The sequence below is a fragment of the Poecilia reticulata genome, chromosome 7 (assembly GCF_904066995.2).
Source record: "Poecilia reticulata chromosome 7, P_reticulata-male-v2, whole genome shotgun sequence".
Classification (NCBI taxonomy): Eukaryota; Metazoa; Chordata; class Actinopteri; order Cyprinodontiformes; family Poeciliidae; genus Poecilia; species Poecilia reticulata.
The window spans coordinates 4,816,263-4,839,456 of NC_088836.1; the positions used below are offsets into that span (position 1 = coordinate 4,816,263).

Consider the following 23,194-nt stretch of genomic DNA (forward strand, 5'->3'; position numbering starts at 1 on the left):
ATGTCAAGGAAACATCTTGACTAAAAATAGTAACCCAAACTCACTTTTTAAGAAGTGACAACTGAAAGTGAAAACTTAAAATTCCAAATCGCCTGGCTTAACGTCTGAATTTGCATCTTTCTACCACTAGGGGGAGATCAGGATGCATGTCTCAGTACGCTGAGACATGCATCCTGCACCTAGTGCCCTTGCTCCCGCTATCAGTCACGCCAACTTCACTCAACATAAACTTCTTTATAGCAATTTTCGACCAGATTCAATATAAAATAAATAAATAAATAAAAATCTGTATTTGGAGCACCAATAAACCAGTTTAAAGGCTGCATGCCTGCCTGTGAACAATGAGGAGAGCTGGTTTATGGTTTCTTACTTACTGAGTCAATCAGGATGAAAGCGGTAAGGTGTCTGTAAGCGACTCCGTGTCGCTGGAACCTGATTGCTACCACGTAGCGATTACTGGGCTCAAAACAAAATGGCCTGGACATCAGGATGTATCTGGAAGAATACATTACAGTCAGTACTTGGGTAGTTACTAACACTGCACGTTGTATAGACTCTGAGTAGCTCGAATAGCAACTGATTTACAAGCCATCGTTTATTAATATTTATTTAATTAGAAACGTGAATAATAAAAATAAATACAGTAAACAACCATATACGAGTACATTCGGACATCTGTCTGACTCACATCTTTAAATATTTTCAACTAGATAAGCCAGACAGAAGCTGGCTTATGAGAGTTTCTGTCTGCACACCTTCTCTTTACAGTCAATGCTGTGGGGCCGGACAAATGCAAAGTAATGTAAATGAACAGCTTTTGTTAACACCCAAAGTTACTTATCAGGTTTCAGGATAATTCCTTTGAAACTTTGAGGTCTGTTTTCTCACTAGTCTTGTTTGCAGGGAATACTGAAATGACTATATCCTCATTTTATTATGTTCATGTGTTTGACATAATTGAAAAACTTAGAATCCAGACTTTCAAAGTATGTAAATAACTCCAAACGCCCTGATGAGACTTGCTAGCTGTATTTGTTGTGGCCTGTCACACATACATATAACCAATAGGAGAAAATCATTAGGTGCACATAGAAAGCATATTATCATCTTGAAACTTGTGCTTAAGGAAGAAAAACATGCAGTGAAAATATGCACAAAATGTCCCAAGAGGCCTGCAGTACCTCTGGAGGAGCTGCAAAGAGCCACAGCTCAGGAGGGAGAATCTGTCCACAGCACAATAGTCAGTTTTGTACTTAACAAATCTGGGATTTATGGAAGCGTGTCAAGAGAAAATGTATAAGAAATTCAATTTGCAGATAGCCCGATGTATGGAACACAAAAACACATGGGAGATCAGACAATTTTTGTGTCTGAATGCAAGTCTTTCAGGTTCACAGAAAGGATCATCACAGCTGAACATTTCATCCAGGAGAGGTAAGAGCAACTCTGCAGATCCCACACATTATGGACACAAACTGTCCAGATTTCAACCAAATTTGGATGCCACCTGTGATAAACATAAACAGGATCCTGCCACCCTTCCATATCTAAATATTTAGCCTGGAGCTAAATATTTATTTAGTAAACTAAATATTTAAATTATTTAGCTTGCTAACTAAATAATTTGTTTGGAGCTAAAAATGTGGCTGGTAAACTAAATATTTGGTTTGTTAACTAAATATTTGGCTTGCTAGCAAAAGATGTAACTTAAAGCAAAATATTTAGTTGGTAATCCTAACCCTCCCCTGGATATTTGGTTAGCTAATTAAATAACTTCTCACTAAATAACTAACTAAATATCCAGATGGTGGTGAGCTTTTTGAAGAGTTTTAGACATAAAAATTTAACATAAAACCAGATTAAAAAACATAAAGGAAAGTTTTAGTGTTCATGCAAATGTTTATCATGAGCTGCAAGCAAAACAGAAATTAGCTTGGCCATTTAACACATAAAGAAGAACCACTGGGAGTTGCACTTTTTGTTGTTTTTGGTCCTGTATATCAACATAAAACACCAAACAGAATCAGGCTCCTATAGAACCCAGGCAAACTCAATGAACCTTGCCCAGGGTTGAAAAGTTGCCTATAAATTAAAATCTTTCAGTCTGATTACACCTTCATCTGTTTGTTCTGCAATTTTTCCACAACCTGCACCACAGCAGTCTTCCTGTATCTGATTCTTACAAATACTCTGCAGTTTGTTTGCCCACCTGCATCTCATAGCGCGTACAAGCCTGGGCAGATTTAAGTGACAACAGTGATGAAATTTTTTCCCCCTCCTTGCTGTTTCAACAAACATCCAGGCGCTCCTCTCTCAGACGTACCCACACTGAGAGACATTCTGGTCTGCATGCAAACAACCATGACGTACCTGTTGCGGTGCAGCAGGGTTTCAGTGTAGAGCTGTTCGGCCGAAAGAAGGTTTCCACACCGGAGACTTGAGGGCAGCTCAACAGAGGTGATGCTGACTACAGCCTCCCAGTCCTCTGTGGACTGCATCAGGAAACAGTGAGACGACACGTTCACTGGAAATGCAGCTGTCACAAGCTGCATTTCCGTTAACCATAAAATTGTGCAAATTGAAAATACAAAAATAAATTCACTTAATGGACACAAGTCATGTGATCAACAGCCAGATGTTACTACTGGCAGAAACGACAAAGACAACAGGAAGTAGATCTATGGCTGACAGATGATAAGCATGAGTGCCATTGCTGAATTATAAATATATCTCATGTGACAGTTAACATCAGTCACTGCCATGATTTTAATGACTTGATGAGTGAACAAACTTATTCACAATTGGAAATTCAACATTAGCAGAAAATAGACAAAATATTTTTGCACATTTGTAATGGAAACACAGCTAGTGTCTACACGTAAACAAACCTCAGGCTCGTAGCGAATCATGACTTCGTACTCCATGGCGTAGGGGATGTTGTCGATGGTGAACACCAAGCCTGCACCATCTTTCACGCGAGCAAAACCGGGACCTGTCCAGGTGGCGATGTGGCTGGGAGCGTGCTCTCTGTGGACCGTCGTGACATCCGGCTGAGTGGGAAGAAGATGTGTCACCCACACAGGAAGCTATAGATGTCAGACTCACTCTAATATCACAAAGTAGTATTATTTCTCTTCCAATATATGTACTCATTTGTGTTTGTCTATCTACCGAGCAAAACCTTCAATAAAGGTTAAAAAGTGAGTCAGAATCCTACTGTCTGCTGAAGCTGCCGGATGCGTCTCAACGCTGCCTGAGACTGCTGCAGGCTTGAAATGCGCCGGTGTCGCCGATGCCTCCTCGCCTGGTTGCTGAGCTGCTGAATGCAGTCATCTGCTGCCTGCGGACGGACCTGCCCCTGAGGACGAGATGGAAAAAATAAGCTCCATGTGGGAGATGTGAGCTCAAACTTGTTTTTATTCATTGAAGCTGAAGTTTCACAGTTTTTACTAAAGATGTTAGTGAAAACTGAGGAGAAAAGTTGTTGCTGTGCTGTCAAATATTTAGTTAATCTATTCATTTTGAAGATTATATATACATCTGTCCATCAAATAATTCCTATTCAATTCTAGCTTTGTTCTTCTGATATCGTACTGCTCAAGTTTCGTAAGCAAGACGTCATAATTTATCGACTTTTTTATGTCGTTGAATATTCCAATTGTAAGCTATTTTTGTTCCAATGAAGCAATGGATGAATTTGGTTTAAATCCATTTTGAGCTAAAGTGAGTATTTTATTTTATGTATTAAAAAAAGTACGAAGTCTGTCATTAGTTTTTATAGAATTTTGAAAATTGCAGGAGTAATGACACAGGTGTAATATAATTTGTGGAGAGGTGTTTGTTCCCACACGTATGCAATGGAACGACTTTGGTCATTTTCTTTATCTCTTTATTTTAAACAATACCCACTGGGAATGATAAATTGCAAATGTACATCAGTGGTTTAGTAATTCCAAAGATTACTCTTTTTACAATAGTCATGTCAATATCCTCACGGTCAATTGAAGTTTTGTTTCAACACACTGAAACAATTTGGAGAATTTCTTTCTCTCCACTGCTGCTAGAAATAATGCTGATAAATGTAAGAGAGCTAAAAAAAAGAGCATTCGGTCTGACTTAATGTCAGGCAGGTAATGGATATTATTTTCATTAATATCTAGTTCCAACTGTATCTGCAGCATGTTTCTAAATCTTTACTGAACATGTTTATTTTCCCTCCAGGAGAAGTAAAACAAGCAGGATATGAAATTGTCACGCTTCACTTTGTGCCTTGCACTGTAGCCTTTTTCCTCAGGACATTCCAAAGTCACTGAACTCAGTCCTTCTCACATTCCTGATGTTGCAACTGTGGACTGTCAGAGCTTGCTTCTAGGACTTCATGTGAGACACGGACCAAAGAGTGATAAAAAAAAAGACAAAGGAATGTGCAAAAGCAGTTACAGAGGTAAGAAAGGATAAAGAATGTAATATGAGACTAGAATAGCTACGGGAAAGCGTGATTCTGGTTATCATCGTCTCTCAATTTAAGTTTAGAACCCAAACAGATGGACAGACAAATCTGCTGGTGACCTGGTCATCACATCGGAGTTTTTTTCTCACAAAGAAAACCTTTCAGTATCCCAGTCACTTTCTCCACAGTGCAGGGACTGTGGTGATGCTGCTGAGCTCACCGGAAGTGAGGGGTCGGTGGGCGAGCGTCCGGCAGCCTCTTCAGCCTCGTATTTGTAGTAGTCGAGCGGAGCACAGAAATACCCAGGCTGCACCTCCGAACACTGTCGACCAATGAAATGCCTCCTGCAGTCGCACTGCCCACTATCCATCATGCATCTTATTGCAACAGGAAGAGAAAAATGTAAAAATATTCTGGTTAGAGTAAATTCTGATAACTAAACCTCTATGCACCAGGCCATGGGGTTAATATTATAGACACATGCTTTCTAAATTCATATTCAGATGATGTTTTATCCATAAGATCAACCTGTTGTTGAACGCTCCCCCGAAGTCGCACTCACAAGGTCTGCAGCCACCCAGGTCATTACTGAGACCCCAGTATTCAGGCTGCAGAGACAGAAAACACTTTAATCCATGATGTACTGGGTTACATCAGGTAATTGATTATTAGTGAAGTTCCAATACCTGTTTTTTTTCCAGACCAATTACAAGAACAAATACTTCAGTATATGTACATGCTGATTCCACGTACTGGTACCAAGTAGCTAAAAAGTTGGTATTTATACTTTACACACAATAACTTTTGGAAACAAAGGCATTTTTATTAAGAACAGGATGTCTCTTCTTCTTTTTAAGCCCATAGTCCCTGTGACTGTTTTAACAAATCATAAATAGACCATACATATAGATTGTTTAGTCTTCAAATGATTTATAAAATTGCTTAATTAATTTTTCCTACTGTTTAAATTCGATCTGAAATTCAAACATGGTCGAGGCAAATGATTTGCCTCGTGGTTGGGCTCATGCTTCTGTAGTTTGTTTAATAAACCTAAAATACATACACAGAGAAACCCATATGAGAATGTGCAGTTTAAAATCTGTGTTGTGTTAATCTACTTACTGTAGTTTAAACAGAAAGAAAGTAAAATGCAAACGTTCATTAGACTAACAAGCACAGTGCACAGCAGGCACACGCAGCCCTGCCCTGCTTCGCTCCTATCAACCACACATCCCAGATGATTTGCACCTGACTCACCCTGCGGTTACAACAAGTGACGAAATAGAGTTGGAAGATGCAAAACAGAAGCTAAAAATGAGAGAAGTTACACTTATTACGAAAATTATGGACTAAAAATTAAAGCAATACAAGCTTTTTAAAATAGTATGTTGGATTTACTTCAGACTCAGGCCTGTAATTAATATTAATTAGTCGGGTCAGATCAGGCCTGGAAAATCTAAACTCTAGTTTTCACCTCTTGTTTACTATCCTCTGTCTTTACATTGAAATTTAACTTCTTCCTTCTTCTCCTGATTTTTATTTCTTTTTTTGGAGGATCAGCAAATAACTTCTTGGTGTATTACCACCACCTGGTATGAAGTGTGGCTTAGACTTTGAATTGGACCGCTTTCCAACCCAGGAGGAAAGTCCAGCAGAACAGTGGTACCAGTTTGGAGAATCGACATCAAGATTGAGTACTTGATGCTGGTATCGGGACATCACTAGTAATTATCATTACGGTTACCAAGATATTTAGCTTTGGATACATATCTGGAAGAGAAACCTTCTACCTCAAGTTGAAGTTGCTATTTTAAGAATGTGACATGGACAGAAGTCAGGTATGAAATGTAAAAGAAAAACAGCCTGATTTATGACTCTTCAGATTACTAACCAGACATTGGTTGCAGTAGCGACCCGTGACGTATCTTTTACAGGAGCAGTCCCCACTGATCTGATCACAAGGAGCATCCATCAGTATAATGCCCCGCGGGTCACAGTTGCAAGCTGATGGCAAAATACACAAACACACACACACACACACACACACACACACACACACACACACACCCACACACACACACACACACACACACACACACACTCTGAGCCCCAGAAAGTAATGTTCATTTTTGTCAAGGCTGCCTGAAGTGGAGATAAACACAGATACATACGTTGGCATCCCAGTGGGTCGCTCTCACTAAGTCCATAATAACCCGCCTTGCAGTTATCGCAGCGCTTTCCCTTCACGTTGTCTTTGCAGCGACACTGTCCTGCGATCATCCCCATTCCCAGGTCGGTGTGGCTGTCACACACACCTCCCTCCAATGATCCAACCGGGTCACAGTCGCAAGCTGGAATTAAAGTTTTCAGATTCAAGTTTATTGATAAAGGAACTAAACTTGTTACCCACATTGAGCTAGGCCTGTCACAATAACCTTTCCTGGACAATAAATTGCCCGAGAAGTTATTGCAATAAACAATAATATTGTTGCTTTGAGAACATTTTCAGGTGATATTATGGTAATGACATAAAAATGCAAAAAAAAAAAAAAAAAACACATTCTGAAAGATCAATAAACTTTAAATCCTTTTGAACACTGGAAGTGGAAGGCATTTTAAATATCCCAAACAAATAAACAAAAACAATTGAAACAGCAAATAAAATGAATTATGAAGTCTCTGTAAACAAAATGGTCCTTCAAAAAAACTGCTAGTAGAGGCAGCAGACTGAAGACTTCAGTCATGTAGTTTTTGATAGAAAGAGAGAAAAAAGAGAAACAATAAATCATGCAAGTGTAAATTATTGAGCTCGTTGCATCTAGCACAAAGTGGTAGATGCATTTTGTAGGCCTGCATCTAGCACCTACAAAATAAAATTACTAGTGAAAATTAGAAGCTTGGGTAAAAAAATATATATAAAAACCATAATAAGCACAGCATATGTTCAAAAATTTATATGTCAATCATACATTTCTTTTGGATGACATCTTTGATCTTATACGTGTTACAACTGTTTTCCAGTTGTTAGGCAACTGTAAGCTGGCCACTTTGCAATTGCTCAGGAAAAGAGGGGAAGGATATTTGGACAAACATGTTGCAGATGGGACTTGCTATAGGATAATTAGTAGAATATTTTCATCAGAATATTTTCTAGTCAATCCATCATCTCCACCGTTCTTAAACTAGATTGATAAAAGCAAACATACAAATATACATCTTTCTGTATTTCTGAAACCACGTCCAAATTATGTGGCATTTTATGTTTATCTTTGAAGTGGTGCCTCGTAATGACAGTCTCTCTAAAATACATTAAAACCTAATTGCATTTTGCCTTCTTTTGGCTGGTAAAATATTTTTATTATCTCAGGTCCAGCTGATCCACTGCTCTATAACTAGGTGTCACATGGGGTTCAAACATAGATCTTTTTGTATTTCTGAATCCTTGTCCTTGAAGTATTTATGTTTATCTTTGGAGTGGATCCTCCTTTGGAGTGGAACGTCGCCAGTCTCTCTAAGCGATGTTCCAGCCTAATTGCTTCCTGCCTCCTATTGGCTGGGAGAATGTTATACTGAAATGGAAAATATTTTACTGTTCATGGGAAATGGGCTAAGGATGTCATGTGCAATGTTTAAATGGAAAAGATCACAACTATTCTACAGGCAAAACTCATTTTATAGCAAACGCCAACCTTTTTTTCCTTATTTTGAAAACATAGATACTGATAATATTACTTAATTCTTTTTATTTTTGTTTATATTATCTATTTATTTTTGCTGTGTTAGTGATGTTGTGGAGGGCTGTAGTTTGGGGGAAGGACATTAAAAAAAATGTATTAATACCGTTGTAGGTATTGTTGAATACAGTGTTTGTTCAATAAAATGCGTTGATCAAAGAAGATTGAACTATAGTGTTAGTGTCCCAAACATAATTACATATGGGTGCTGTGGTGGCACAGGGGCAAAGCACGACCCACGTATTGAGGCCATAGTCCTCATGGTGGTGGTCACAGGTTTGATTCCCGGCTAGCAACATTTGCCGTATGTCTTCCCCCTCTCTCATTACCCTCTTTCCTGTCGAACTACTAGCCAACAAAACCTTTAAAAAAAACATTATTACATAAAAACGCCTCACCGACACAGACACGAGGGTCCCGAATATCCCTGTTGGGGTCTTGGTAGTAGAACGGTTTGCACATCTCACAGTTGCGTCCCATTGTGTTGTGCAGACAGTTATCACAAACTCCACCGCTGGTGTTGCCCATCGCCAAATACACCGCCATGTCAAAGTGACACTGGTTTGTGTGGCCATTGCAGTTACACTCTGCAGAAGAAGGTTTAAAAAAACAGGAAATAAATATGTTACATAAATAAAATAAAGTCTAAAGAATTTTTCTGACAAACCAACACAAAGTAGTAGTGATACGCTCAGTCGTTATTCCAAGGGTTTGAAAGTATATATATATATATATATATATATATATATATATATATATATATATATATATATATATATATATATATATATATATCTCAGAGGTTGTGTTAACAGAATATTTTCCGTATTTGACCAGTTTTTTTTAAACAACGGGAAAATTTGAAGGCTGTCGGTCATTTGACATGTTATAATTAACACCCTTGACTGGTGAACATGGGCAGACAAAGAGTTAATCGGAAAGGCAACTAAAATCAATGAATAAAAAAAACCTTTCTGAATATCATCTCATGAACACTGAACTAAATGCGTCTTTCTAACCGGGAGCTGACAGCATGTTGAAGAGTTATGGACCGGACGCTTTGGAGCGTCTGGTTCAGAAGCACATTTCAAGCCTTTGGTTGAAATAGCATGTTTAATTCCAGTCTCCATTATAGAACAGAGAAAATTAAAGAGAATGCAAAATTGTCCATTTACAGTCTAAAAAGAGGAGCTGGCAGTTATATTGGGGAAATAAATAAAAGTGCAGAAGTTAATTAGACCGTAACATGTGCAGTCTGCTGCACAACCAATGCGGATGCGGCTTCGCTGCTGCGAAGAATTAAACTTAACCCTTGTGTCTAGAAATGGGGTCCAACCGACCACACACACTTGTATCATTTGCCACAGTCCTCTACGTATGACTCAGTCCTCGCACGCACAAGGGTTAACCCACCCTCCGGTTTTAACAAATGGAGCTGGAAGACATTACCCTTCTGCACTCAGGAGAAGCGCAGCAGACGTAACATCTGCCGTTGCAGGAAAGCAAAACACGCAAAAAATGAAAAGAAATAAATAAAAAATAAAAATAAATAAATAAAAAATCATCATAAAAGCGCACACCCGGACCGCACAGAGGGTAAAAAGCTCGTAGAGTTCTTCTGATCGGTTTGGATCAGACAGATCCAACTGACTGATGGACCAGCGCAGATTTCTCTGCAGATGCGACCAGGAAGAATTTGAGAGGCTGTGCGTTCAGACCCTAGCAGGTGAAGTGCTGGTATTAAGTGGAGTAGTTAAATTTCATTTATTATAAGTTAATAGGGCCACAGTCTGTGGTTTTTTTCACTACAGAGGAAAGGTTAGATGCATTTCTCTGCTTTACGTGTGATGGGACTGTCATGATTCTGTCTCGTCTGCCTGCTTTGTTTTCCTCCTCAGCTTTCACCTCTCCAATCAAGCTCATCTGGTCCACCTGCATACTACCTGTTCACCAGCAGTTATATTCAGCACTCAGACTGGCAGATTTTTGAATGGCTTTTGTGTGAATAGATATCCAGCGTTACCTCCTTTGCCTGACCTTGATCACGACTACGTCTTTTGTCTCTTGGATTTCCCTGCCTTGCCTAGCCCACGTCAGATACTCCATTGGCTTCTGTTTCTGGACCTGACCCTGTTTCTGTGTCTCTACCTCGACATGTGTGTGGGTCCTCCGTCTCTGCTGGTCTCCAAGGTGAGTCATTGTGGAAAACCTTGCAGCGCTCGCAGTTCAGACCTTCAGTATTATGCTTGCAAACACAGCGGCCATGGATCTAACCAATCAGAGTACAGGAAAATTATGAGATAAAAATGCTACAACATACTGGAAAAACAAGATCAAATGAGGCTATTTCATTAAAAACTAGAATAAATATTTGATTTCTTTTGTTCCTCTTCTGGTTTCAGGTAACAAAACTATTTTTATTTTAATATTTGATTGTAAAAAGATCACTGGTTGATTTTAAAGTTTAACTTCACAAAATGCATTAAGTGATTTAATCTAATAGTATTTACAATAAAATGCTGTAAGATGTCAGATAAAGACACTGGACTGTGTCTTTGTGGCTAAATACATGTAAATATAAAATACATTTTACTAAATTAGTGTGTGAATTCATAGGACATTGTAGGTAAGCAGTGTGTACGCGTCCAAAAACAGTTGAGACCTCGACCAACACAACCCAACTAATGGGCACCATGGACAACCACCGAGGGCGGCATCTGGAAAAACAAAGGGTGTTCCAACATGACAATGATTTCAAACATACCAGAGCTGGCTTGGAATCAATAAACACATTAAGATTTGGGTAAGCACTCACCTGCACATTGAAGAATGTAAAGACTATCCCTACAAGTCAGCTCTGTGTCCAGAAAGCAGTCAGTTTAAAACGAAACCTACCAATTATGCCATGAATAGTGGTATAATCATACCAGAATAATGTCCAAAGCTTGTTGTCAGAGTTCATCTGTAACTTTCTCAGGCACATCTAACCAAGTATTAATAGGAAGGTAGGTATATATATGTGAGCTTATCAGTATAATATTGAAAAGATAAATCCATAACTGTGTGTTCCTTTGCTTAGCAGTTTGTGTTATTTTCATTAATGCAGCTAGTCCTCCACCAGCTTGAACCTCTGCTTTTAAAACTGAAGTAACTTATGTTGATACTGTTACTATGCTGTGATGGTGTGGTATAGAGACAGATAACATGTGAAAAACTTGAGCTCCTCTGCCTTCTTCCAGGGCTCACTAGAAACAACCAATCAGAGCAAGGAGGAGGACCTTAGCGCCATCAGTCACCCCTCTGTGCAGCACTGCTCAACCCTCTTATCCAACTCCTCCCTTTACTCTCTGCTACACTACAGCTTCTTCCTGATAGCAGAGCCTGTCATAAATGCTTGCAGTTTTCCTGTAACACAAAGTCATTTTGCTGCCATGAACACATTTAGCAACAAGTACATGAAGTTGACTGACAGAGCCAAGACCCGCCTCATATGCTCTGATTGGTTGTTTTTGGTTGGGAGTGGTGCATTTCTTCAGATGGTAATAGAAGTTCAGGGGGGAGGAGGAGATCGATCTTTTCTCATAAATACTATCAGGATATGGTAACAGTTTTTACAAATATGTACGAAATATGTATATATATATATATTTCAAAAGTTACATACGGCAGCTTTAAGTCTACATTTGGGTGTTGGTCTCACTTCTACTCACACTATGCAATCTGTGCTAGTGTATTAGTCTGTTAACCCACCATGCCAGTCTCATGGGTGTTTATCCCCGGCACTGGTGCGCACTCTGAAGCGTGTCCGTAACAAAAGCAGCTTCCTCGGACCACCAGCTCATTAATGGCATAGTAATACTTCTGCAGGACGTCCGAGCGGCGGTCTAGCAGGTCGTCTCCCAACGTGTTGAGCTTTGTGAAGTTGATGCGCAGGTTGGTGATGCGCAAAAGTTCTGAAGAGAAAAAACCAGATCAAAAAGCCTTAAGAGCTTTTTTTAATTAAAAGAAGAAAATTACAGTGGAGACACTTAATAATCAAAACAAAGATCATCTGGAAGGATGCCAATACTTTTCATGGTGATGTATGTTGATATGTAATAAAGAGTATTTTTCATGTCACTCATTGGACTTTACTCAGGTAATATAATTCAATAGTAGGTATGATACCTTTCTTTAACTCACTTTTCCCGTGTCTCCATATTAATATGCCTTAGGAGCCAACTTGTTAATGAGTTTGACGTTAACAGCAGACTACTTGTCTAAGTTTACCTTAATGTGTTTTTTTTTTGTTGTTTGTTTAAGAAAATGTAGTTGCAACATATAGATGATGTTGAGTCTCATTCTATATAATGCGGAATGGCTGGTTAGATTATTTATCAGCTTTCATCCTGCTTTCATCAACCTTCGTGATGATGGATGTTTTCTCTTGTTGAAACAAGTCTGTGGAATACAGGAAGCATGCTAACAGCAGGTGTTAATGAGGAATCTTCTTATCAGGAGGCAAAAACTATTTCGCTGGCTGATCTTTGTTCTCCCCTAGCATGCAGCCTTAGTTTGCAAATGGCTTGTTCAAACAGGTTTTGTTCATGAAAATAAAAATTGACAGGTTTTGCTAATGAATAAAAACTGACAAAAATGTCAAGGTGACATTATACACTGATGATGTTGTTATTGTTACATACACATAAAGTCTTCACTGACCTTGAATGTCCAAGCTGTAGGGATCTTCTACTGGAATTGCTGGATCCAGCACTTTAAAAATGACCTTTATTACAGAATAAAATAGTTTAGGGAAAAAAAGTTGGAGAAAAGTATATTACAATCAGAGCTAATATCTACCTAAACAACAATATTAGGCATTAAAAAATAAAAATCAAAAAGGTTTGATTTGTGAAAATGAGACCCATAATCTCAGCTGCATTTATTTGAGTAACTTTTAGGGAAAAATGTACAGATTTTAATTTCTTTGCAAATGTAGATTAGTGGATAAAATTGATATGTGGTCCGAGGTGTTTATCAGTGTGCCCCGGTGTAGAGAAACTGAAGTGACGGGTGTTAAAGTGTTTTGCTGTCTCTATGGTGTCAAGAGTGTTGGTTCAACTGTGTTGTATTAGCTTGTTAGTTAGCTCCCCACATACTATTGTGATCTGTTTGTCCTATAAAAGGCCTTAAGTCACAATTTTCTTTATTTGAGTTTGTGTGATATTGGTAAAATAAATAAACTCTTAGGGTCCCAAATTTTCCAGTGTACCTCTCCATCTTTAGAGGGCTCAATATCAGAGTAGCGTTCTTCACAGATGACATCGTTGATATGGTGCAAGCCGTTGGCGGGGATGCCGGGAAAAGTTCTGGTACAGTTCTTGGCAAAATAGCGGTAGGGGAGCCATGTGCGGCCAAAATCAGCTGACCGCTCTATGATCAAAGCTGCAGGACGAAAAGTCTGGAGAGGTTCAACAAACAGAAATTATTACAGCACAAGCCAAAGTCATCAGTGAGTTTTGTATGAAGCAACAAATACAAATAGGAATTCAAAGTCATTTGTGTCAGGAGAGCAACTTGTCTAAATGATTTGTCTAAAGCTTTTGCTTTATTGTAGATCTGCCAACAGACAGTGAGGTGTACATAACAAACAGGCTTGAGTAAGTCTCCAGCAGATACAGGACACTCAGTACTCTGTAAGTACTGAGTGTACAAAGGCAACTTTAGTTTGGTTTTAGACTCGGGGTCTCAAACTGCATTCTTCAAGGGACGGTGTCCTGTAAGCATCATTTTATTTCATTTCTTTACACTTAGCTTCGGAAAGATAAAGGTACACTTCAAACCACATCAAATTACAAGAAACGTACCTTAAACTTCATGATGAGATGTGTGAAGTGGAATTCAGCCTCAAGGTTCAGTCTGATGCTGACGTCCTCCTTACCTGCGACGAACACACCAAGATGTGTCATGAACAAATGACAAATCCTTTAGTCTCAGCTGTTGATTCTGACACAGGTACCATGAGAAAACAGAGGCAACAAGCAAACTGATCATGTTTGTGTTCATCGTTGAAGAGTAAATGCACACCGTTGACAGATTTCCAAAAGTTCTCATTCCCATTGAGGTCTGTGAGGTAGATCACGTTTTCAATGCGGTGGCTGTTTCTGTGATGGTAGGGATCATACGGCCGACGGGAGTCACACTCGAAACACTTTTCTGGATCCTGATGAGGCAAACAGAATATTCAGCATCAGAAGAAACCAGGGAATGGTTGGATTTGTGTCAAATGTTATGCACTTCTCATAACAACCCCAGCCATGACATCATATTTTCTTGACATTTGCATCTAGACTTGAATGAAAGCTGATTTGAGATGAGGATACAGTATTGCTCTTGTGGAGTAAAAAGGGGATTCATTTGAGAAGAGGCCTTAAAGAGGGGCACAGATGGAGCAAACTGGGGCTAAACAAGAAATGAGGGGAAGTTGGCACAGAGAACCAGTGGATTCCAGGGCAGCGTCTCTTAATTAGGCTGTTGTCAAGGGTGATTAAGCTGGCAACAACAACGTGGCTGTGAAATGGACTCAGCTGAGCCGGGAAAGGAAGGAAGGATGTGCATGCATGTCAACTTTTACATGCCTGTGCACATATGAAAGAATAACACCCATCTTATTAATACAATGTTTCTTAGAACCTATCAAAGTCATACAATTTCAAACATCTTACCTGTAAGATCCAACACTTACATTCAAAAATACTACTTTGACTTTGATGCCTGTGAAGTGAAAACATATCAGTGTGATCCTAATTAATCTGGTCTTTCAGGCCCTCTGTATCGCTGATGTTGCACTAAAGACCCTTCCCTCCTCTTCTCAGCTCTCATTTGTCTCCCATTAGTCAAGCCTGGTCAGCTGAACTAAAGGGTTTCGCTTCAACAATCCGCCGGTTAAAGTCTGCAGCTGATTTGACAACACTTTTCTTTGTCGTAACTACAACGGTAGTTTCAAACACAAAAAGAAAGTACATCCCACCTCCCTCATTTGGTTTCCATTGTGCCTCAACTCAGGCTGTGAAACTGAGACTTTGCTGCTGTTTTCTCCTCAGTGATTCTCTCTTTTCTTTAGTTTTTCATTCACGCCCCCCTTCCTCACATTTCCCGTTGAGAAAAAGCAAATAATATGCAGCGGTTACAGAGTAAAGGAGAGATAAAATAGTAGACAACAACCAGCTTACATACCTGCGCTCTATAGAAAACTAGAAAAAAAAAGAACCTGAAATCTGATCCTGCAGAGCAGAAAAACTCTACCCAAGAAGCACTCATCAAACATCAGTGACAGATGATAGCATGGACATTTGAAAGCTGGATGACAAATGTTTTCTGTGGGGCTCTGAAGTGTCTTCAGACATACCAGGCTGTCACAATATCCTGACCCATACTGTAGTAAGTAAGGGTGTAGAAAGCACAAAGCATAAATTATGTTCACCTGGAAGTTGACAGCGGTTAATATTCCTGCCCTGAGGCAGTGGAAGTGCAGGCACAAACATGCAGGTGTGCGGAAATGCACAGATGTGAGCTGGATGAATGTAAACATGATGGTGAAAACGCCAGGAGGAGTGCAGTGTGTGCAGGATGTTTTAGCAGAGTGTCCCGCTGTGGAAAGAAGCTTAACCCAAACATATGCTTCTCTTACTTTTCATGAAATATGCTTGTAATTGTTAGATATAATGTATTGTTAGATAGAGTGTATCTAACAATTACAACCTACTGCTGATGGAGGTTCTGTGGTGCCAAAGGGGCAAAGCACAACCCACATGTGGAGGTCTTGGTCCTCAATGCAGATGTCACAGGTTTGATTCCCAGCCTGGTGACCTTTGCCCCATGTCTTCCTCCTCTCTCATTGCCCACTTTCCTGTCTACCCATTCTCAAATAAAGGCCAGTTCAGCCAATAAAACCTTTTTTTTTTAAAAGTACTGATGATGAATAGAGCTACCTATTAATGTTTGCATAAGTATATGAATGTTTCCTTTAACACTGTACCAAAACTGGCTCCAGCCCAGGGACCCACACCCTTGCAAATCCAGCCCTTGTTACAACACCTATTTCTTATTGTTGGAGGAGCGGAAGATGAAGTAGCTCCAGTATTTGAATGAATCTCTTCTGTCTCAACTTGCTAATCAACTAAAGTGGCTGGTGTGAGCGTATCCTTAGACAATATTTATAAGAGTATTTCACCATGCTTATTTTTCTCCTCTGTGCAGATCCCATCTGCAGCTGCAGGTAGTTTTAATCTCCTTATATACTGGTCATAATCTTTAATATCCTACTAAATCAGCTCACTTAGTTAAATAATTCTCTTTGTCAGAAGTTATATTTCATGTAGCATACCCTGACTCTTTGAATACATATTCAAGCATACAGTTTTAATATTTCAGCAAATGCATGAAATCTTCAATAATATGATGTGTAGGCTACAGCAATGACACGACCCTGCTTAGTGAGACCAGCAGCTACACATTCAGCCTCTCCAAGGGATTAAACTGATAGTCACTGGTGAAGTGCAACCAACAAAAATTATATACTGAAATCTTGCTTTAATTTTGGACTAATCAGGCCAGCAAACAAAGATGTGATAAACTGAAAGAGAAAATGTGACAAAAACAGAGTGTGTGTTTAAAGAGGGTGGAGCTGATAGTGAGTTAACACCTGGAGGGGCCTCACTCATCAAAACTACAAACAAACAGACAGATGAACAATTATAGATGAAGTAGTGGTGAGTGACTGATGGAGGAGCATGAAAACGGAAAACATAACTGCAGTTTTCTTTTCCTCCTGACAGGATGGTTCCATATACAGTGGCTTGCAAAAGTATTCATACCCCTTGAACTTTTCCATATTTTGCTACCACAAACATAAAAATAAAACGCAGAACTCTGTGTGGCAGAGAACTAACACTGTCCATCAGTCTGACCACACAATCCTCACTGTCAATACGGCAGTGGCTGCATCATGCTCTGTGGTGTGTCTCTTCAGCAAAGACGAGGAAGATGGTCAGAGTTATGGGAAGATGGACGGAGCCAAATTCAGGATGATGTTAGAAAGAAAACCTGTTGGAGTCTGCAAAAGACTTGAGACTTCTCACGCTGCACTTTTCAGTTTTTTATATGTAAAAATGTTTTGAATCATGTATAATTTTCTTTCCTCTTCACAATTGTACATCACTTTGTGTTGGTGTTTAACACTAAATTTGTGGCTGTAATATGACTATGGAAAAGTTCAAGGGGTATTATTACTTCTGCCAGCCACAGTATATAGTGTATGGAGGACTGATGACCTGATAATCAGGTCAAGTTCAGGATTAAAGAAATGAATTTAAACCAGCAGTTCATTCTGACACAGCATGCACAATAATTATGAGCTAAACTACCTGAAATGATCAAAACTGATCTGGAATAATCAAGTGCAATTATGCGCTTTTACTCCCTTTTTTTGCCTGGAGCTTTCCTTCAGGCTATGCATTTTGTTCCAATCTTCCCAGTGAGTGTGCACTCATTTCCTCACCTGCAGGTAGCTGACAATACAGAACTGCTCCGGTCCGTCCAGACCGCATGTGGAGGTGGCAGTCAGGTTGACAGCTCGTCCAATCAGAAGGTTTCCAGTTGCAGGGTAACAGCTTCCCTCAGTGCAGCCGTGAGGGCTCGACGGGAGCTCCTGTCCAAATGCATTCAGAGCTGCATACACACACACACACAATAAAACACAACAGCTTGTAATCATTCTACCATTACAAGATTCCTCCATTTACTAATATATAATTGAACACCACAAGAAAATCCAACCTCTTTGCGTTCAATACCGGCTAACTTGTTTCTAAAATGGTTTTTAAATCATGATTTCTACACAAGTTCAACACATTTCAGATCAGAGTTATATGATAGGCAAATAAACATTAATGAGAAATCACCTGGTTTGATTGGGCTTAAATTGTGTCGGTGTCTTTTTAAGTTGAGTTTTCACATAATACAAAATGCCACCAACCACACCATTTGGTACTGATTGATTAATTTATTGATTTATATACATTTTCTTTGATGGAAGAAACTTTTAAACTTGCCTGTACTGAACAATAATGTATTGTATTTAGGTAGAGTTACTACAGCCAAAGCACTGCACAGTAGAAATCACATCACAAGGAAAATCAACAATATAAATAAAGGTATAGAAGTTGTCACTGCGTAAAAAAGTTATTTTCAGTATTGGCAAGGAGTTTAAAATGAAGCATTATGAAAATATAAAAGTTAAGCTCAGAATCTACTCTTTAGAGCAGTGGTCCCCAACCTTTTTATTACCGCGGACCGGTCAAGACTTAGAAATTTTGCTGCGGCCCGGAGGGGTGGCGGGGGGATGTTTTAACTTTCAGATAAGGCATGTTGGTGTTCCCGCTAAAGCCTGAATATACCCACGTTGGGTTGTCTTGGCCCTTTTCTCGCAGCCTGTGGGGTTTTCCCTGACTTGGAACGAGAATACAACCTGTTGAATGTGACAGGTAGCCAATCAGAAAGCGTGGTGAGGTAAGAACGCAGGGGAATCCTAAACAGCTGACATGTCGCGCAACCGAGAGTCCGGTGGATATCGGAGATGATATGTGGAAATGTTTATTATTATATGTAAAGGTCATTATTATATGTTTATTATGTTTATTCAGTTAAAAATGTTAACTATGAAAAAATAGTCACCTCCAAATCATAGTGCAGCAAATAGAGTGACTGCTCCCCGTTGTCTTTAATCCACCGTTACGTCTTGTATCTCTTAAAATGAGTCCACAAACGTTCACTATTGCTTCTACATCGTCATCTGTGATTAGTTATTCTAAATTCCCGTATGCTATGTTGGGGGTTTTACTGGATTATCCTCTGGAATCGGGATGTTTCTTGTGTTGTGTGTTGGTCCTGCCCTTGGACACACGAACCAATCGAACCTGTTGTTCTTTTATCAGCTCTGTGGTCACAGAGTTTTGGAGAATCTGCCGATAATTCTTAAATCTTGCCGTCTAAACCAGACTTAAGACTAACAAGCTCTACTCATCTCCTCTCGACCATTGCACAAACGCTCTGACTCTGGTCGCTATGGTAACGTTTACATATCCCTTCAAAATAAGATACAGATGCGACACAAAAATGAACATTTTACTTTCGTGAAAATTTCAACTAACGGGAGCCCTGAGCTTGTTTCTCTGCAACGAGACGGTCCCATCTGGGAGTGATGAGAGACGATGACACCCGAGGTGTGTTGCTTGAGCACAGCGTTGGCAAAGCAGTTAGAAGCTTCATTGCCTCATTAGCAGCCGGTCACCACATGTTATGCAGAGAGGCTTGTAATGTGGGACTCATCTACCGTTCCGGGATAAATCCATTCTCCTGTCTCTTCTCTGGGCCTTTTCCCCTTTGCAAAGAACCTTTCCAAAGATATCTGATCTGTTTCTTACTCATTTTGCTGCTTGTGGGCTCAATGTTGGTGCGCAAGTAACCGAGAGAATCTGGTTAAAGGATTTTCAAAATAAAAGATCCTCCAGACTCAAATAATACATAAAACGGAAATATTTAATTATTTGTTGCGCGGCCCAGTACCAATTGGTCCACGGACCGGTACCAATTCGTGGACCGGGGGTTGGGGACCACTGCTTTAGAGAATTCACACAAAATTGCTGTTATTGTAAAGCTAACCACTAGGGGTGTACGATTATGAGCATTGAATATTATCAATATGTAGCTCAATATGTAACACCAGGCTCAAATACATGAAAAGATTTCATGTTATACAACACGCCAAATACACATCAATATGACTCGTTATTAACATATAAACTACATGTTAACAGCACCCTAATGTAGAATAAACATGCTGCTTATGCCTTTTTGTTGGGTCATAAACATTTGCTGATTGTGTCTTAAAGGCACAAAAAGGCATTTTATGTGTTGTTATGTCCCAAATGTGTAGTTTATGCGTTAATTACAAGTGACATATTTGATGGGTAAACATCATTTACTTTCCATATTGTTTGTGTTGTATGTGCGTCGACATAATGCGAAATATTAATGTTTATATGGCACTGGAGGCTTTCCATGCTTTTTAGCATCTTCACTTTGATAAATTAGAAAGTAAAAAAAAAAAAATTGTGTTCACGTGACCGACAATGACTTTATGAGTTTGAAGTCGTCTAACGATAACAGTAATTGTCTTATTTTGACCCTGCTTTTACTAGCCACTAGATCTAAAATTAATCTTTGTTTTATCATAATAGTGAAGATAGGAAAAGTATCTACTGAAGTTAAGATACTGACTGTTCACAAATGCACAAGACAACCCCACTTTGAAGAGTTTTTGTTCCAAATAGTTTGAGTAATATCTCTAAAAATTTCTCTATTTGTTGGATTTCATTTTGTTCAGAGAACATAATTTTAGTTTTACAGATGTAGCTGTTTTCTGTCATAAAAAAATATTATTTTCCTTAATTAAATCACTAAAGTCCTTCTCATGTCTTACTATTTCAAGTTTTATGATCAACTGAACATCCAACATACTAAGATATGCTTTAGAAGCTTTAGAGAAGCTTCATATCTTCTTTCAGAGAAGGCATGAAGCAAAGAATTACAGACAATGGAATATCTTCAAAGAACTTCATCTGTTGATTTGGCAGACAATAGAAAGACAGGCATGCTGAGGCATGATGGGAAAGTCATGGGTGGTTTCAAATGGAATCAAAAATATCTTCTGTGAAAAAATGAAATACTGCATCTCTGCTCTTGATGAGTATGGTAGTGAGAATTGCTTTCCAATGTGTGATTTATTTGTAATAAAGATAACACAGATAGCATAAAAAATACTATAATTTCATTCTCTTTTCAGATGAATAGAGTGAATAGTAGAGATGTGCCGATCAGGTTTTTTCCTGCCGATACCGATCACCCATGAGGGCCGATCACCGATACTGATAATTATTTTTTTAATCATAAGCACTACCGGTTGCATTATGTGGAAAAAGGAAACATAAATTCACCTTAATTTAGACAAAAACTTGTTTTTAATAACTTTTTCCAAGAAAAAAACAAAACAGGCATTGTGCAAATTGTACTGCTATCTGTAATACTATCATTAACAGACTGAAAACATATGAAGGTTCTGAAGAGGCTAAATAATGCAAAAAGTCAAAATATAACCTCTCAACATTGCCAAAGAAATTCAAGTATAAAACTTAACATTCAAAGGCAAATACAGGATCCATTACAATAAAGACCCACCTTAAGCCACCAGAGTTACTGAATGAAAACTTCCTGATAGCATGGCGGCTAGCTGATTACTGCTAGTTCTGAGTGGCTGTTTCTGACTGAGCGGAGTAATTATGCAAAACAGGGAGGAAATATATTATTTTTTTAGAGATTATCTGTCTCATGTTAGGACAGCGAAAGTTTTAATACGTATGTAAAATTTTTTTTTTTAGGTTAGATGCTGCAGCTTTAAACAGAGGTTCGGTGTGAGAGTCACTACCAGGTGGAGCAGAAGCGGCGCTCCGTCTGTGAAATATTACTACCTGTAGCACGTAGCAGCGGTTCAACAGCGAGAGCAGAACCAGCGTCTTACATCGCAGCTTGAAGACTTAAATAATTTTGCGGGTTATTTGTTTAGCTTTCTGACCGTCATGCTAATCCGGATGAGTGTTTGTAGCTGTGCGCTGCTTTACCTGCTATGTGATCCTCCATGTCTTTTTTTACTGCAGTGAGCCTCGATGTAGCCAAACTCCGTCAGGTATGGCATTGTTTTTATGTCGTATTAGCTTCGTTGTGTTGATGCATTTTGACGTGCTTCAATTTTCCGCCGCAACACGCAAACTTCCCCATTCACTCAGTGCGTTATAGTTCCACATCGCTTAGGATTTGTTGCTCAGCACTTGCGCAGTGTGAAGGAAAGAGGAGATCAGCTGCACAGGCAGGCTGAGAAATGAGATGCAGGTGATCGGTTTGTGTGATCGGCAACAAGGGACCGTGATCGGCGATCACCGATCATACACTTTTTCACGGAAATCGGCTGATTATGATCGGTGGCCGATCGATCGGCACACCTCTAGTGAATAGGAAATGCAAAATAAATTTTTTCTTTACTTTAACAGCTACTGTACAAATTCTAATAAAGATTTCGTTCTTTTCTCATTCTCCCCTTGTCTGCTACATCCTAGTAGCCAAAACAATGGCTTGTGGAACTTGTGGAAACGAATGTGTGATGTTTGCACGCTCAATAAGGTAGACTGGTTTGGAGTCGATGTCGCTTTATTTCTCACACCATACGAAATCCTTCTCATACAGCAATACGTGGTTTTTACTATCCGTCTATAGATGTTATTCGCTCCCCATTACCTACGTGCGCGCTTGCGTCAGTCTTTCTGGTGCGTTCACTGACAGTCTGTAACACAAATGTATAAACATCGCTGTATACATTACAAAATGTTATTGACATTTTGGGTTCCATTATAAAGGCTACACACTGTTCTTTTGAAATGACTGATTAAATGCACTTTTTCCCAATAACTGCCCTCCATACCCTACCCAACCATTTTTCACAGCCTACAGAAGGTATTAAGCGAGAGAGCGTGAAGGCAGTGCTGATTCTGCTGAACCCTCAGTAGCCAATAAATATCTTTTTTTAAATATTATTTTGCTGATGGCTCTTAATTATTAGTGGCTTTGACAGAAAAGCGGTCAAAGTTAGAAGAGGTACACATGCAGTAAAAGTGGTAACACCTTATGCAAGTCTCTTAAAGAGGCAGTATTACAAATTGTCCAGCCACATTGTGCCATTTCATAACCCAATCATGTAATTATGTTGCGTTCAGTAATAAAAATGCTGAATGTATCAAATATGACTTAAAAGAAATTTGACTTCCTGATTTAATGCCTTGAAATTGGGCTTGTCTCTTTGAAAACTCCTGCTATTTTTGACACTCCTCTGTTGACCCTTTAACAATGTTTTTACTAGCGTTTC

At 39.2% G+C, this 23,194-nt stretch overlaps 1 protein-coding gene across 4 annotated transcripts in view; it reads right to left on the minus strand.

The window, feature by feature from the left end:
• lamb2l (laminin, beta 2-like) overlaps window positions 1–23,194 on the minus strand; it is a 54,299-nt gene that overhangs the window by 13,576 nt on the left and 17,529 nt on the right. For all 4 annotated transcript variants that reach the window (XM_081608636.1, XM_081608635.1, XM_081608638.1 and 1 more), the window contains 16 exons: window positions 17,723–17,892; window positions 14,251–14,386; window positions 14,031–14,104; window positions 13,436–13,624; window positions 12,886–12,949; window positions 11,935–12,137; window positions 10,333–10,453; window positions 8,583–8,771; window positions 6,622–6,801; window positions 6,342–6,454; window positions 4,979–5,058; window positions 4,671–4,827; window positions 3,218–3,358; window positions 2,889–3,050; window positions 2,371–2,492; window positions 375–495 (listed from right to left, as the gene is read on the minus strand). In XM_081608636.1, coding sequence (XP_081464762.1) covers window positions 375–495; window positions 2,371–2,492; window positions 2,889–3,050; window positions 3,218–3,358; window positions 4,671–4,827; window positions 4,979–5,058; window positions 6,342–6,454; window positions 6,622–6,801; window positions 8,583–8,771; window positions 10,333–10,453; window positions 11,935–12,137; window positions 12,886–12,949; window positions 13,436–13,624; window positions 14,031–14,104; window positions 14,251–14,386; window positions 17,723–17,892 — 2,222 coding nt within the window. The remainder of the gene's footprint in view (window positions 1–374; window positions 496–2,370; window positions 2,493–2,888; window positions 3,051–3,217; window positions 3,359–4,670; window positions 4,828–4,978; window positions 5,059–6,341; window positions 6,455–6,621; window positions 6,802–8,582; window positions 8,772–10,332; window positions 10,454–11,934; window positions 12,138–12,885; window positions 12,950–13,435; window positions 13,625–14,030; window positions 14,105–14,250; window positions 14,387–17,722; window positions 17,893–23,194) is intronic.